The 17,876-nt window shown below is 43.2% G+C and overlaps 1 protein-coding gene across 1 annotated transcript in view; it reads left to right on the top strand.

The window, feature by feature from the left end:
* Positions 1-1,136: 1,136 nt before the first annotated feature.
* Positions 1,137-17,876, top strand: part of LOC142498930 (hepatocyte nuclear factor 6-like) — a 17,934-nt gene continuing 1,194 nt past the window's right edge. Inside the window, exons 1-2 of the mRNA XM_075607589.1 lie at positions 1,137-2,873; positions 17,653-17,876. The exon at positions 17,653-17,876 is cut by the window's right edge and continues 1,194 nt beyond it. Of these exons, the coding sequence (XP_075463704.1) occupies positions 1,934-2,873; positions 17,653-17,876 (1,164 nt within the window). The 5' untranslated portion in view covers positions 1,137-1,933. The remainder of the gene's footprint in view (positions 2,874-17,652) is intronic.

Consider the following 17,876-nt stretch of genomic DNA (forward strand, 5'->3'; position numbering starts at 1 on the left):
GCTGAGTGCGTGTATGGGGTCAGTACAGCTGAGTGTGTGTGGGGTCAGTGCAGCTGAGTGTGTGTGGGGTCAGTGCAGCTGAGTGTGTGTGGGATCAGTGCAACTGAGTGTGTGTATGGGGTCAGTGCAGATGAGTGTGTGTATGGGATCAGTGCAGATGAGTGTGTATGGGGTCAGTGCAAATGAGTGTGTATGGGGTCAGTGCAGATGTGTATGTATGGGCTGAGTGCAGCTGAGTGTGTGTGGGGTCAGTGTAGATGAGTGTGTGTGTGGGGTCAGTACAGCTGAGTGTGTGTATGGGGTCAGTGCAGATGTGCTTTTATCGGATCAGTGCAGGTGTGTGTATGGGGTCAGAGTATTAGTTTTGAGCCCCTAGTTCTTCATATACGTGAATTCATGTGACCGAGACTTATTACCTGGGAGCCTAATCTTAAACTAAAACACTGGTTACAGTGTATATAGCTGTATATATTATGTATACCGAGTATTCACATACATCTATGTATACATACATGCACACAGTAACTGTGTGTGTGTATAAATAAATATAAATACATAGTACAGTATATATGTATAAATATATATATCTCATTGGCCGTCATATTTAATGTTCACGTATTTCGTTTATGTTCAAAGTACTGTTTTATAATTAATGAATAGAAAGTGTATGTGTCTGTCTGTCTGTCTGTCTGTCTCTCTCTCTCTACACACTTAGATGGATAGATATATATGTGAATATATTTTATAATATATATATATACACAGTACACAAACACGATATATATATGTATATATATATATATATATATATATATATATATATATATATATATATATATATATATACATACACACACACACATTCAATTAATGTATTATGAAACAGACCTTTGCACACACAGATTGCACAATACTGTATATAGAAATCAGTATGTATTTCGGTGTGGAATTGAATAATATACATCTTTCAGAGACTTCATTGCCACAGGAGTCATAATTCCACCTTTCACATAAAGCACAGAAGGGTCTGGGCTAGGACTGTGCCCGAGAGCTGCAGCAGGAGCCAGCACTGCAAGAGTTACACGAGGTCGGTGTTTGATTGCACATCTGTCAGATTTTAGGCTGGTGACGTGTGGGAGCAGGAAACTGGAGTGTTTGGTACTAAAATCGATGAGACTTAGCTCTGGGCTGAGAGCAGAAGCAAGCAGGGCAGTAATCTCTGGAGAGGGAGAGATCAGAGAAGGCTTCACAATAGGACTGAGGCTGGATTCAGCCAGGAGCTCCTCTGCAAACAGCACCAAAGCGGCTCATCTTCTTCTGCACAACCAGAAAACCAGGCTCTGTGCACAGAAAACCCCCCTCTTGTTCTTGCCAGGAAAATGAAGAGACAGGAACCTACTAGCCTTGGGAATAGGGGCTGGCCAGTTGAGTTGTGACATCTCATTTGAAGATCTTGCAAGATTGAGTTGACCAAGGGAAGACTTAATGAAGAAGCAGGTTCGGTGTTCTGGAAGATACAGTAGACCTAACCAGGCTGTGTGGAATGTACCTGCTTATAGACAAAGACACAGACCAGCAATAGGTAAGGGTCTTGTTCTAAATATCTGCATTGCCCCCGTTTCTGGATTGTAGTGTTAACGTTACAAGGTTAATTGGTGAATTATCTGAAGAACTAGAGACAATCAACGTAGCTTGGAGAACTGGCACTGAGCATAGGGGCTCTTTCCAGGAAATAACAATGAATTGTGCTGGTTGTGGCCGCTAATCAGACAATAACCAGAGACAAAAGCCTGTGAGAATCAGTGCTACATCTTCTTATTAAAAAGCAGAGTGATTTACTCAGACCTTAAACTGTGGTTCTCTCCAGCCAATTTAGAGTAATGATTAATGACCCCAAGACTAGATAAAGAGGAGGATGCAGTAGCCTGGAGTCATGAATGTCCAGTTGGGTTTGGAGAACACTGAAGAAATGTCCGGCTCAAACCAGGAGCTAATGCACAGCCAAGGTAGGACTTTATATCCACCTGTCCCTAGATCTTCGCTGGTGTCCAGCATGACCTCTGTGTTGGATGGAAGTGACTACCATCGCTCAGAACACCATCTGGCTACCTCTCTGCACCCTGGGCTTGGGTTTGGAGGTGACTCCCCAACAGCATCAGCCAATAATTACACAACATTGACCCCTCTCCAGCCCCTCCATGAAAAGTTCCATCACCATCAGCACCATCAGTGTGTCCCAGTTGGGAATGTGATTGGAAGTTTTACTCTCATGAGGGAGGACAGAGGCTTGGGGCCACCTACCAACTTTTATAGCCACTATCCCAAAGATATAAGTATGGGGCAGAGCCTGTCCTCATTACCTAGCCCAAACATGACAACCATGCACAGTTATGGTCATGCCTCTGGACACTTGGCTAATGAAAAGATGGTCTCTGGGAATGGTTTTGATGCCCACCCCACCATGTTTAGCAGAATTGATCAGCACTTTTCCAGAGAGTTGTCCCCACCTCCGCATTCTGGAGTGGGGTCTCCCAACTCCATGCATCAACACCCTTATGTTCATCACAGGTCTGAAATAAACTGCAGACAAAACCCTCCCATGCCAACACAAAGCACTGTCCTTACCAGTCAGCTAGAAGAAATTAATACCAAAGATGTTGCCCAAAGAATAATAGCAGAGCTGAAGAGATACAGTATCCCCCAGGCTATATTTGCAGAGAGAGTCTTGTGTAGGTCCCAGGGGACTCTGTCAGATCTCCTGAGGAACCCAAAACCCTGGAGCAAGCTGAAGTCTGGAAGAGAGACTTTCAAGAGGATGTGGAGGTGGCTTCAAGAACCAGAGTTCCAGAGAATGGCAGCTTTAAGGTTAGAAGGTAAGATACTTTCTATCAAGCATGCTGTTGAACTGGACCTTGAACAATACAGGGAAATTTCCCATCCACACACGTACAATGAGAGAGAAGTCACCTGTGATTCCATAAACATTTTAGGTCAGCTCCCCAGAGGTCACTCGTGTGAAATTACTTTGGTGCCCTTCTGGGCTCTTACGCTGTCAGTTCTAAGTTATAGAGAGGTGTGTCCAGATTTGTGTTGTTTGCTGAGGTTTAAACATGCACTGGATGCCTGTACAATATGCGTGTAGGGTAATAAGGCACACATAAGACTGGTCACCTTTGTTTGGAATTATGATGCGCAGGAGGACGTCAATGATGATTAAAATGAGAGTAGATTCAACAGTACAACTATCTGATTGTGCTTCCTCTCATAATAGCCTTTAGGGACACAATCATAATATGGTAACCCAACTCCAGATGTTCCCTCTGCAGCAAGGAGAGACACAGACCCAGAGGAGCCCTTATGGGTGAAATCACCCTATGGAGACAGAACAGCAGATGGTGACAAAATGTCACCTAATGGCCCCTGCAGGAGTGACCACGTTCTCCTTTTGTGCAAATTGTACAGGCTCCCTGTTTTGGGGAAATGGCTCTATCAGAGCCTCGTTACATTCATATATCTATGAACAGAAACATTATGAATATCCAGAAGATTGTCCCTTTCCCTCTTATCTTCCCTGTATTGTTTTTGGTGGGTTTCTTCTTAACACACACACACACACACACACACACACACACACACACACACACACACACACACACACACACACACACACACACACACACCAGATTATAGTTAAACAACAAATGTTCTGTAATATTTAATAAAATTAAGTCTATAACATCATCATAGTTTATCTATCTACTGTATCTATCTATTTCTCTCTCTCTCTCTCTCTCTCTCTCTCTCTCTGAAAAATGATAGAGATGTAGATAAGAAAATGATAGAGATGTAGATAAGTGATCGAGAATACATAGTGTATAGAGAGATAGGATATAGACATACAGTATGTGTTCAGTTTTCTAACAATACTCAGACTGTCAGAAAGATATAGATGTGTGTGTGTGTGTATATTATATATATATATATATATATATATATATATTATATTTATATATTTATATGTGTGTATATATATAAATATATATATATAAATATATATATATATATATATATATATATATATATATATATATATATATATATATATATATATATATACATTTAGAGGTATCAGTACCGTGTTAGCCGAGCTTCAATAATCAAAAAATAAATAGATGATACCACAGAACGGTATCATCTATTTATTTTTTGATTATATATATATATATATATATACATATATATATATATATATACACACACACATCTATATCTTTCTGACAGTCGGAGTATTGTTAGAAAACTGAACACATACTGTATGTCTATATCCTATCTCTCTATACACTATGTATACTCGATCACTTATCTACATCTCTATCATTTTCTGTTGCTCTTTGTATCTATCCATCCGCCCACCATTCCTAAAGTCATGGTTTTATATTGGTTATTTGATAACCACACATTTATTTTGCCTTTGCCAACACAGCGCCATTTATTTTTACATGCACTTCATTTAACACTCCAACACCAATCCATGGCTGTGTGTAAGTTTTGTAGCCGTGTTATCTTGCAGCTATCATCTCTTCTGCGTATTTCCCAAACCAAATAGATTGCTACTCATCTACTACGTGATTCAGTACAAAGGGGTCAGCTTATCATGGCTGCAGGAGGGATGCAGGTTCAGTTTGGGCTAGGTTTGGGGCTAAATATACTCCACTTGCAGGGCTCTCTGGCACTAATGTGTTACATGGATGCAGCCTACTACATACATTCATGTGACACAATTGGATCTGCGCCACTCTTAAACCATTTCTTTAAAAGTTTTCCAGATTATTTATTTTATTTATAATATGTTTTAACAGGAAGTAATACTTTGAGCGTTACCTCTCGTTTCCAAGTATGTCCTGGGCACAGAGTTATGATGACAAATACATCGTTCCATTAAGTGAGCAGGATTATACATTATATGCAAGACATTGCATGCACAGTAAGATGAAGATATGGTATTTATTCGGGGAAAAGAAATGTCAGACAGAATTATTTCTGGGGGTGTGGGGGTGCTGTACATTCAAAACCAGTAACATACATACATTACCATCATGTCAAAATGTAGATACCTGGGGTGGCGGCTGCAGCACCCCTAATTCCACCCTCACAATATCAAATATTTGCATGGGATCACGTAAAAAATGACCGCCCCAGTGAATTTATTGAACTGGGCCGTGGTCTTCCCTTTTTGGTTCTTGCAATAAACGCAGCACAGGAGTATGACCATTTATAGATAAGGTGCGATCGTGTTCCGTGGCACCATACCACGGAGGCAGGAAACCCGTGATAGCCAAAATATAACTGGTTTACCCACACTCTAACCCGAAGATACAGCAATTATCTGCTAAGACGAGCACGCAAATGTCCGCTTGCATCTATTCCGTGGGAGACGTGACATTTACTAATCTTGTTACATATATTTGACACTGGTCTCTTATGTTCAAAAGCAGAGTTTATTGAAGGGGTGGGCATCTCTAGTCCTCAAAGGCCAGCAACAGGTCAGGTTTTTAGGATATCCCTGCTTAAGCACAGGCAGCTCAATCAGTCCTAGCTTCAGCACAGATGGCTCAATCAGTGGCTCAGTCTTTGACTGAGCCACTGATTGATCCACCTGTGCTGAAGCAGGGATATACTGAAAACCTGTGCTGTTGGTGGCCCATGAGGATTAGAGTTGCCCACCCCTGGGGTAGACAGTATAATTATTATTGTTTATTTGTGAAGTGCCAACACAAGCCGCAGCGTGGTACATAGGGGGTACAGAGTTATGTAAGGGACATAAACCGTTACATACAAGTGAGGATGAACATGCACAAACAGATACAGAGATGTAATGAGGGCCCTGCTCCGGGGAGCTTACAATCTAGCGTACAATACCACGACTTTATTTACCTACCAGCGCTGCCATTTTCTAAAGTTTCCCCCATCCTGTTTTTAGAAAATAAATATTAGATACATTATAAAATGAGCTACAACCGGGGGCGCCAGTTCTGAACCATAAATCAGATACAGTGCCACTGTGGGATGTTACCCGGCCTGGCAGGGAAGGGGTTCACCGGTGAAGATTAGGACATTGGATCCATTTTCTAACCTGAACCAAAGACAGACAGGTGTACAAAATGTGTACATTGTTTTACAGTGTATGAAATAAGTGTCCTTTGTCTTAAAGAGGCGGCTCTAGGGCAGCACAAGTCAGCCATCTTTGCTGCACCCCAATAAGAAATCACTGATATATACTTACACCCCCTTCACTGCCAGAGAACCAGTCAGCAGCGGGGTGACAATATAAGAAAGAGATGAGTAAAAAGCCACCTTCAGATTACAACATTTTCTAAAAACATTCCAGAATAAACTATTAAAAATGATTTGGGAAATGGAGACATCTGATTTTTCATAGGTCAATTTTATGTTAACCCATTAAACATATTCACGGTCAATACTTCACTGTGCGTGGTACTACATGTTTTAATTGTTCGTGTTACTTGGGTGAGTGCTTTTTGTTTAAAGCAGCTCAATAAAACCTGCTGGTGGTTGAACTGTAGTCTATGTATGGCAGTGTTTTTTAACCTTTTTTTTTTGCCTAAGGAACCATATCATTATAGAGTGAAAGTCGGCGGAACCCCAACCCTCTCTAATAGCATATCTGAGATCAGATGCATTGTAAGGAACCCCAACCCTCTCTAATAGCGTGTCTGAGATCAGATGCATTATAAGGAACCCCAACCCTCTCTAATAGTGTGTCTGAGTCAGATGCATTGTAAGGAACACCAACCCTCTCTAATAGCGTGTCTGAGATCAGATGCATTGTAAGGAACCCCAACCCTTTCTAATAGCGCATCTGAAATCAGATGCATTGTAAGGAACCCCAACCCTCTCTAATAGCGCGTCTGAGATCAGATGCATTGTAAGGAACCCCAACCCTCTCTAATAGCGCGTCTGAAATCAGATGCATTGTAAGGAACCCCAACCCTCTCTAATAGCGCGTCTGAAATCAGATGCATTGTAAGGAACCCCAACCCTCTCTAATAGCGCGTCTGAGATCAGATGCATTGTAAGGAACCCCAACCCTCTCTAATAGCGCGTCTGAAATCAGATGCATTGTAAGGAACCCCAACCCTTTCTAATAGCGCGTCTGAGATCAGATGCATTGTAAATTCTTCTGTATTTGGTACCATTTTCAAATGACCTGAAAATTTCAGGGAACCCTTTAGGGATGCCTGGGGAACCTAAAGGTTCCTAGGAACTCCTGTTGAAAAATACTGGTGTATGGCGTAACCAAATATTTGGGTTTGTGGTATTGGTCCAGTGTCTCACATTCTTTGCTCTCAGTACTGTTACATGTAACACAAGAGATTGACATCACATATGAAGGTTGCAGTTTTTCATACATCTCATTATAATGTTGCACTGTGCTGTTCCTATAACCTCTCCATATTGCTCAGTAATGTACACAAATTACCAGAGGGCTAAAACCACACCCGCAGTGCTTCAGTTGGCAATGTTTTGGAATATAGATCCCGCATGGTAGGGAGATTCCTGCCCCATGGAACTTACAATCTACAAGTATTGGCTACTGTGTGTTTAAAGTTTCAACTTTGAAAGCAATGTAAGGTTCAGCCTTAGATAGAAGCAAAGTAAAGGGATCAATGTGTGATGATAGTAAGGGTTAGACCAGGGGTAGCCAACTCCAGCCCTCAAGGGCCACCAATGGCTCAGGGTTTAAGGATATCCCTGCTTCAGCACAGGTGGCTCAATCAGTGGCTCGGTAATCGACTGAGCCACTGATTGAGCCACCTGTGCTGAAGCAGGGATACCCTTAAAACCTGATCTGTTGGTGGCCCTTGAGGACTGTAGTTGACCACTCCTGGTATAAGGCTTCTGAAACCATGTTTTAGTTTGTACTCGTAGTAAGATGACTCTTGGAAGGAGTTTCAGTTCCTCCGGCCCCTCCCTGGCGTGCGATGTTACTGTGCATTGACTCAGACTTGGATTACGGGGGCTATGTATCAAGGAAAAAGGGGTTCAATTCTAGAACAAAATAAACTGCTGCAGATGTACTGCTGCGGCACAGTTTATTCGAGCATTTGCCCGTTCTGTGCCGCAGCAGTAGCCTGGCGCGCGCCCGAGTGTGACGGGCGCACGCCGAAGCAGCGGAAGAGCGCCCTCCGATCGGGGCGCTCTCCCTACTGCTGCCGGGTCCGCCGGGTTCCCCGGAACCACCTGCCGCTGTCCCGCGATCGCGGGACACCAGGGCTCCCTCGGGGAGCCCCTGGACATGCGTGCAGGGGGCGCACGCTCCCGATGACGCGTGACCGCGCGTCTATGACGCGCGGCACGCCGAGGGGCGGCCACTAGCAAGCCGGGAGATTTCCCGGCTTGCGGTACCGACCACACTTCAATAAAGTGTGTCGGTAGTGTATCAAAGAAAAAATCCTATTAGTTTCAATGATAAATATGGTGCACATATTTTACCCCAGAATTGCCCCACTTTTGCTTTGATAGTGGTAATTCTATATCCACAGAAGCGGCTGTTTGACCAAAAATCCTATTAAAATTAATGGGGAATTTTGGCAGCAAACTGGTCAAACAGATGCTTCGGTGTGTATAGAATAAGGCCCTAATTGCCTAATCTAGATTAGATTATTCGGAGAAGTAGCGGAAAAAATGCTGAAGCCCCTCCTCTTTATTTTATATGTATGTATGCATATCTATTTATATAGTGCCAAAAGTGTACTCAGCGCTTCACAAAGAATACAGTATTGTATTGTATGTCTTTATTTATATAGCGCCATAAATGTACATAGCGCTTCACAGTAGTAATACATATCATATAAATAACAAATAATATAAATAACAGGTCATGGGAATAAGTGCTTCAGACATAAGAGTAACATTAAGGAAGAGGAGTCCCTGCCCCGAGGAGCTTACAGTCTAATTGGTAGGTAGGGAGAACGTATAGAGACAGTAGGAGGGAATTCTGGTAAGTGCGTCTGCAGGGGGCCAAGCTTTATGTATACAGTATACAATAAGCGCAGCAAAGTCAGACAATAGGAAAGGAAATCCCTGCCCCGAAGAGCTTACAATCTAAGTGGTATGATGGGAGACTTGCAGAGACAGCAGGTGAGGGAATAAGTGCTGCAGATGGCAAGGTTTGGCCACAATGGTTGGTAGAAGTGACTGTGGATGTGGGACCATAGCCACGAGTGCCGGCTATTGGGATGCTTGATTTGTGGGGCGAGTTTTAAGGTTAGTCAGTATTAAAATCAGATAGGTTAACACCATTAGCAGGGGAAGAGGGGGCATGTGTGTATATGGCTGGGTCCAGAATTAAGAAAGATATCCCAGCAGCAGGAAGGAGTTGACAGAGAAGTTTTATATAGGGTGAAGTTATATAGGGTGAAGTTATATAGGGTGAAGTTATATAGGGTGAAGTTATATAGGGTGAAGAGATAACCGGAGAAAAGTCCTGAAAAAAATGGTTATGGATTTTTGGCCAAATGGCAAATCTTGAATAAAAGCATCTGGCTTCGCTAAACTCTCTCTTCACCCCTTATTTAATTTACTCAGATGGTATATCGGCTCAACAAATCATCAGCATGATACGATTTGTTTCAGCTGGGTTGCCTAGATAAAGTAGGCACAATTGTATCTTAAAAATGGGGAAAAAATACATGAAATGAGCTGAAAAGCAGCTAGGTGGTGATTCAATTCCATATGATCCGGTTTACCCAATTTAAAGAGTCACTTACATTTTTTTATCATTGGAAATCCTACACATCTTTAAATATGTCTAATTGTCCCTTACAATGCAGGTTTTGGTCCCACATTTGGCCATCGTACAGTATGATCACCAAGGTCACCCCTAGTTCTTGCCAGTCCTCACATACTTACTTTTGACACTCCCCCCATCAAGCTTAACCCTTTGCTTTCACTGACGACAGAAGTGAAGGGGAGAAGTCCTCTTCCTGTCCTCGGCCAGCCACATGGCGTTCAGCACTGCACAGAACTCGATCTCACACTAGAAACTGAGCATATAGCATACGTCATGGTAACCACATCAAGAGGCACCCACATGGTTACATCCTCCTGCGTCTTTCTTTAGTTTTCATGGTGGATTTGCAAAATTAAATGTAACTTACCATTAGCAGATCACTGAGAAGTAGGTGTCTAGGGAGCTTAAACCATTGGACTAAACCAACCTTACAAAAATCCTAATTAACTTCCAAATGTCATGGTATGGGATTTTTACTCCGGGTTTTCCTTAGATTTTTGACACTCCTTTTTCCGGGCGTTGCATTGATTACTTTTTCATTGATTTGTTTCCCGTTTTTTTTTTTTTTTTTAATCGTCATTTGTGTATTTTCCTCATTTTTCCAGAATTTATATTAAAAAAAAAAATTAGCCAAAATGAATAGTATTGTTTCAGGGGAAGAGTGGGGTTTTTTTTGTTGCCAAAGCTGAGGCTTCAGACTACATAGAATATGGCCCTGACTGGTTAATTTTGGTCTTAGGAGGGACTGCAGCTTGATGCCTGTAGCTACCTCTGGGCAGTGGAGGGGTTAAGGCAAACCATTGATTTCTGCAGCTGACCCAGTCAGTCGACGCGCACGCACACACGCGCCACTCATAAACTACCCACAATCCCCTGCGTTCGATTCCTCCGGGTTCTTTCCGTGAGGGATTTTATTGATTTTTTATTTGATTTTTTTGGCCGAAATTAGCCCCGTTTCCCCCTTCCCCCCCCCCAATCTTTATATTTTCGCTGCCGCATTTCTCTCATTACCAAAAAAAAAAAGACAAGCAGTGGAAAAGATGAAAGCAGCTTGAGATTACATGGAAAATGCTCGCTGCCTGGTGTGGGGATAGCATGCAGAATGCAGTATAAATGCGATATAAAATAACACACCTTCGTAGTCTGGGTGTGCTTCTGTCTGCTATTGTTTCTATCCAGTGCTGCCCGTTCATGTATAAACAAAAAGTGTTCTCTTGTTGTATGGGCCTTATTGTATAAAGCGTGGGGGCTCAACTTCAGTCCTCAAGAGCTACCAACATGTCAGGTTTTCAGGAAATCCTGCTTCAGCAGAGGTGGCTCAATCAGTGGCTCACTCAAAGACTGAGCCACGGATTGAGCCACCTGTGCTGAAGCTGGGACTGATTGAACCACCTGTACTGACGCTTGGACTGATTGAGCCACCTATGCTGAAGCTGGGACTGATTGAGCCACCTGTGCTGAAGCAGGGACATCCTGAAAACCTGACCAGTTGGTAGCTCTTGAGGACTGGCGTTGGGCCTACTATAAAGTGTGATAACGCCAATCCAGCGCTGCCGCACAGACGGCCTTTGCAAAGCCAATGGGACTTTGTGTGCAGTAGCGCCAAAGCAGCACCATTGCATTTTAAAGCAGGCCCTATGTGTTTGTTTGCAGTACGTGTGCTTGCCCTCCTCACTGCTTAGCATGCTATAGCTCACCCAATAAATATACTGCTTATAAGCACATTCAGACAGCACCACAACCCTGCCTTTCCCCATTATCTCTTAGCATACAATGGTTCCACTGCAGCCAGGGATTCTGGGTAATGACATCCAATTGAGCACACAGTGTCACCTTTTACTTCTTGTCCTTTTTAGCATGGACCCCCTATAAGCTTATGCCTGCCGTATCACACAGGTTTTTCAGCACAGTCTGGGTTAAGAAGTGCAGAGCCAGTATACCTGCTCATAGACATCTGTTTGGCCTTTTGGGTCTAATCGGTGTGACTGGATAGTTATTCTGGCTTTGCAACGTGACCACTGGTGGTGAGTATAACCAGATAAAGGAGAGGGGAGGTGCACTCACATTTACAGTGAAGAGCTGCCCCGGGTGCTCAGAAAGCCCCAGCGAGTTGGGGTATAGAAAATCCTGGGAAGAAAAGAAGACGGCCCTCCAGTGGGATACAAAATGTTTGAGTAGAGTAAAAGAATAAGGATCAACATTTTGGTGTCTTGACAAATGTCCACACTGCTGGTTCCCAGATGTCCAGTATTGAACTGGACTGTCCTGTATTTGGACATCCAGTAAAAAATGAGAGGTAATACTGGACTTGTGTGTGTATACCGGTATTACCTCTCTGAACATGTATGTGTATACCGGTATTACCTCTCTGAACATGTATGTGTCCGGTATTACCTCTCTGGACATGTATGTGTATACCGGTATTAGCTCTCCGGGCGTGTATGTATACCGGTATTACCTCTCTGGACATGTATGTGTCCGGTATTACCTCTCTGGACATGTATGTGTCCGGTATTAGCTCTGTGGACAAGTATGTGTCCGGTATTACCTCTCCGGATATAGTGACCTGATCGGCTTGGGGGGCCGCGGGATTTCACAGAGCAGGGAGAGAGCAGGGCCGCTGCTAGGGGGCTGCGCAGCTTCCTCCATCCTGATTGGCAGCTGCTGGGTAATGCAACTAATCAGGAGGAGGAGTCAGGAGCCTGGGGGTGGGGCCAAGAAGAGGAGGAAACAGCATTGAGCGGTAAGGCACTGATTATGGTCCCTGCGCGGCCGCGTGAGAACGAGCACGCCACCGCCCGCACTCCTGCAGCCCAAGCGATTTGTGAACTTGGCTGCAGGAGATCGTAGATGCGTTGCGGGGGCGTGGCGGGGGGGTGGCGGGGGCGTTGCGGGGGCATGGCGGGGGGGTGGCGGACTCGTCACGAAGTTGGTTCGCCCTCATTGGCTGAACCAGCTCATGTGCGCTGTTGTCATGCAGCAGCCGCCTGAAAATACAAAATGTGTTGTATTTTCAAAACGCGGCCGCGTCAACGCGCCTCACCACCTGTAGGCGCGCAGACACGGGGGTAGCTCCCATAAGAAAATACAGCAGAGTGCTTGCCGGGTGTGCGCACGCAAGCTCGTGCACGCAGAAACGCCGGCACCATAATCCAAGCCTAAGAGTGGAGAGGGGTGTGTGTGTCTTGAGAGCCTCATGCCTTTCACCATTGCGTCCACCATTGCCACCTGGCAACCCTAGTCCGCACTAGCACTGAAACATCGAACCTTGTACTTTTGTACTACTAAAACATTTTTTGCCAAGACCACTGGAGTCTTCAATTCTTCCTTGGAGTGGGTATAACCAGACACCAAAAAGTTATGGCGAGTGAAAAAGTGACAAAAACCGTCCATCGTGTGCAGCAAATAAAAATGCCGCTTGTGAGTACACTCACGTGTCTCAGACAGGTGTGCAACCCATATAGCTCACCATCATATCTATGCCACGCGAGAAGGGGAACAGCCTACAGAAGCACATTCATTGATATCAGGGCCCGGAGTGATGGCGGTTACAGAGGCCCCGCGCTCTTCCCCACAACATCGAAACTGATTGCCGGGGGGAGAGAGTGCCGGGCCTCTGTAACCGTCTCTTACCTTCTCCCCGGCTTCTCCTCGCCTGCATCTTCTGATTGTCACGATGTGTCTCCATGTGTTAAATGTCCTTAAATTCGCTTTTTCTATAGATTTACGTCAGCATAACAGAATTCAGCATTCTTGTCGTTTGCACACAAAAACAAAACGTGTATTTTGAAAGTAATTACTTACATACAAAAATAGTAAGACTGACGATGGTGTTTCAAATAGATTGATATTTTTAAGAATAGTTGCACATAGTAACCTTCTTTCTGTTAATATTCTCTCCAGGTATTAACATGTCATTTCTCCTCTTCATGGTATTATCACTCTTCGGCCTGGCCACCTGCCTTCCTCGTTCCTTCCTTGTCTCTGTCTTTTCTTCTAAAGCTTACTAAGCTGACTGCTGTATTTATCCATAATAATAATAATAAATAATAATAATAATAATAATAATAAAGACCCACCCAGTCAGCCATGTTAACCTTTAAAATGTTATATCCCAACATGGTATTCACCTACATTACTGATGTCATATGAACTACCTCTGAACATATAAGTAGTTTCAAACTTGCTGAATGGAAAGTCTTATGCAGCATTTTTCCCAGTTAGGACTTACAGCTGTCCAACAACTATAGACCAGGAATTTACCTTTTGGGTCAATTCTGTCTGTCAGAATAGATCTGACCTTTTACTTACAATACTTCACATCTAACAAAATCTACAGAAATATTGGAACAACTGTATTGTATCTTCAATGTAATTCTCCAATACATATGGAAATGTATTCTCCAATGTTCAATAAACTGAACATACAATCAGACAATATATATATATATATATATATATATATATATATATATATATATATATATATATATATATATATATATATATATATAAATAAATATATATATAGACGAATATGTAGATATGAAGGAAAGTCCAGACTATCATACTGTATACTTTAACATTCTGCCTTTGATAACAGATTCATTCATTACAATATAATTATTGCTAAATTGGATTTCTTACTCCATGCCAACGTGACATCGCAGAGATGAAGAAGATGCCGGAGAAGGTAAGAGGGCCTGCGTTCTCCCCCGGTTACCAAGCCCCACCAAATTACAAGCCGGCCCTGATTGATATGTTACAAAACAGGGAGACCAGAAATAGATACAGATTGTCATGGGGACACGGGAGGCATTATTTCAGCTCGCTTAAAAAGTAGGGAAGTAATGTAACATGGCAATGCTGCAAGCCAGCAGAATGCAGGGTTACTGGGAGAGGTATTAGCATCGGTCGTTGACTGAGCCACTGATTGAGCCACCTGAGCTGAAGCAGGGATATCCTCAAAACCTGGCCTGTTGGTGGCCCTTGATGACTGGAGTTGGCCACCCCTGGTCATTGGTGTGAGACCTCAACGAATGTACGGTGAGTTCTGGAGACCCATATCTCCAGAAGAATATACATAAGTTGGAGATTGTGTAAAGAAGGGTTACTAAAATGGTGTATGGTCACTACAACATTAAAAAAAAACTCAGGAAAGACGCTGAAGGGTGGGAGGCTTAGGGGATATGTAAGGAAGCCATTCTTCACTGAAAGGAAGGTGGGTTCATGGTACAGCCGCCCAGCATAGGTGGTACAGGCAGGTGGTACAGCAAGGGATGTCAAAGCTGCTTGGGATAGACATTATGCTATCCTAAATCTGAAACAAAGCCCATGCTTTGCATGCCTTTTCTTTCAGAAGACAACCCAGTTCAATGAGAGGTGCGTAATCTGAATGAGAAGTGGGTAATCTAGCTGAGTGTGCTAATACACAGGGGTTATATACACATTCAAATAGTTTTGCTGTGTATTGATGTTCCAGTTGTCAGAAGGTGCACCATAAAGGGTTTGAGGATTGGAACCTGGAAAATAAAAACCTGGGGGGCTTATTGTCCACAAGATGACTTTGGTCTGTACGTGGGACTGTACATGGGACAGAGAGGTATGTGTCCCAGATGCTTTTGTATGAGAGGAGTGGAAAGGTGTATGTGTGCCAAAGGTCTCTGTATGTGAGGAGGGGGTGAAAGCAATGCCGTGAGCAGAATCAGTATGTGGCGTGGGTGCCAGGTACCTCTGCTGCACAGCAGTTGAGAGATATGTGTCCTTGATGTATATTTTGGAGGATGGATGAGAAATGTGTCCCTGATGTCTCTTTTGAAGATGGGTGACGGGTGTGTGTCTAAAATGTTACCATAGCAGACAGTATGGGGTGTGTCCCTCTGACATAAGAAGTGGGTTAAGGGGTGTCCCCAGTATCTCTATCATGTGGCTGAGATGCGGAATGATTGTGAATCCCATTAAACCCACATAGTGTCAGCATGTGCAGAACGGTTGTCCTCCCCTGTCCATTAGTTGCTTCTATGGCACTTACAAATCACCATGACTGTAAAGTTGTCATGCGCCATTCTCCTCTCCGGCTCCATCATGAGTTACGACCATTGCAGTTGTCCATATTTCCGCATCCCATGGGTTGGTTCCTAACCCCGACACCTACAACTGTTCTGTAGGATTGTAACCTGAAGTTTGGGATGGATGTTACACCCCCTATCTTTACCCCTCCTCTGCCTTCTCCCCCGTCCCTAAATGATCAGTTTATTTATAGGGTGCATGTATAAATCTCATCGCTTTATCATTAGGGTGGAGCAAAGAAAATGGACCACTGCCCCCCTCCCATCGAAAGCTAATTTCAAGAATGATTTCAAATACTCAGGACAGAAAATGCATCATTTAGTTCTCACTTGTGAAACATCCCGCTGGCTAACGCTCTGTTTTATCCAACATGGAAGCGAACCTTTGTGATGTGATTTATATACCTTACAGGTGCCACAAAGAGCAGTGGAATTAAAGCCACCGATCCTCTCTTGCTGTAGGTCCCACTATTAAACTGTGGACGTATAACTTGGGGTTGGACGGCCACAGGCACTCGGGGGTTAACGTGTATATATACAGTGCTGTTTGCAGTCTGCGGAGATGTGATCAATATTTTTTCTATCCGTGTGCAGCGTCCCAGACAGGGGGAGGGGCGCGGGAGGAAGGAATGTGACCAAATGGGGACAGAAGGTGGGCAGTCAGGAAAAGGGTATATATATATATATATATATATATATATATATATATATATATACAGTATATATATATATATATATATATATATATATATATAAACTAAAATTGTAGCGCCACAGTATTAATAGTAATAAACTAAAATAGTGACTAAAGTGTTAATAGAATATAGTGAACTTAAATGTAAAAATGTAAAGTGTAATTACTTATAAACAACATATAAGTTATTAAATAAAAATGTATCACACAAAACTTCACAACATATACATAAAATATGTGAAAAGTGCAAAAAACATCAAGGAAAAGAGTCCAACCAGTCCTTTTTAAATCAGTCCATAGAACATGTGGATAATTAATGCTGGTGTGGGGGGTCTTCGGCTGCTCTCAATAAGGATGAACCACATCCAAGATTACCTAAAAAAGAAAAAGAAGACAGCGCACGCCCCATAGCATAATACTTCCCTTCCCTTTTTATTATTAAATCTACAGTATTATGCTATGGGGCGTGCGCTCTCTCTTCATATATATATATATATATATATATATATAAGACCCTGGCAACAGGACAGTGTCTGTCACTCACTCACCCACCCCATGCCACGGATAGTGATAGAATAGTACTGAAGCTGTAGATGTTATATATATATATTGTTATTATCTTATTCATTATCTGGCATTTACTTCTGTTAACCTGTTCGCTGCCAGGGGTGCCATCCACGCATTTTCGGGGAGGCCGACAGGGCAAGTATTTAAGCACAATGATACACATACAGACAAAATGATACACACACTAACACACAAATTCTGACACCCACACACAGGCATTGATAAGCATAGCCTGGACACACACACACACACACACACACACACACACACACTGATATATACAGAGATGCACACTGACATGTACACTGATACATACAGACGCACACATGTTTACATATTGTTAAATACTGCAGGAATTGTAAGCCGGGGCCTATTTGGGTGCTACGACCTGTAGAAGCTGTTACATAAGGAGTGCTTTCACTTAATTGCATGTCCTACAGTTGTTGCTTAGTGGGAGTCTGGGTACCATTTTTAATCCCCTTGTCTGTTCCTTCCACATCTGCCCACAGCCTGCAAAAGGAAAGAGCAAGAGCAAAGCAAAACAGGAAGAAACCACGTTCCTAAGAGGCACCGGCTGGTCTTCACTGACATCCAGCGACGTACGCTACACGCCATCTTTCATGAGAACCAGCGGCCCTCCAAGGACCTGCAGATCACCATCGCCCAGCAGCTGGGCCTGGAGCTCTCCACTGTTAGCAACTTCTTCATGAATGCTCGCAGGAGGAGCCTGGAC

Source organism: Ascaphus truei, chromosome 7 (genome assembly GCF_040206685.1).
Source record: "Ascaphus truei isolate aAscTru1 chromosome 7, aAscTru1.hap1, whole genome shotgun sequence".
Taxonomy (NCBI): Eukaryota; Metazoa; Chordata; class Amphibia; order Anura; family Ascaphidae; genus Ascaphus; species Ascaphus truei.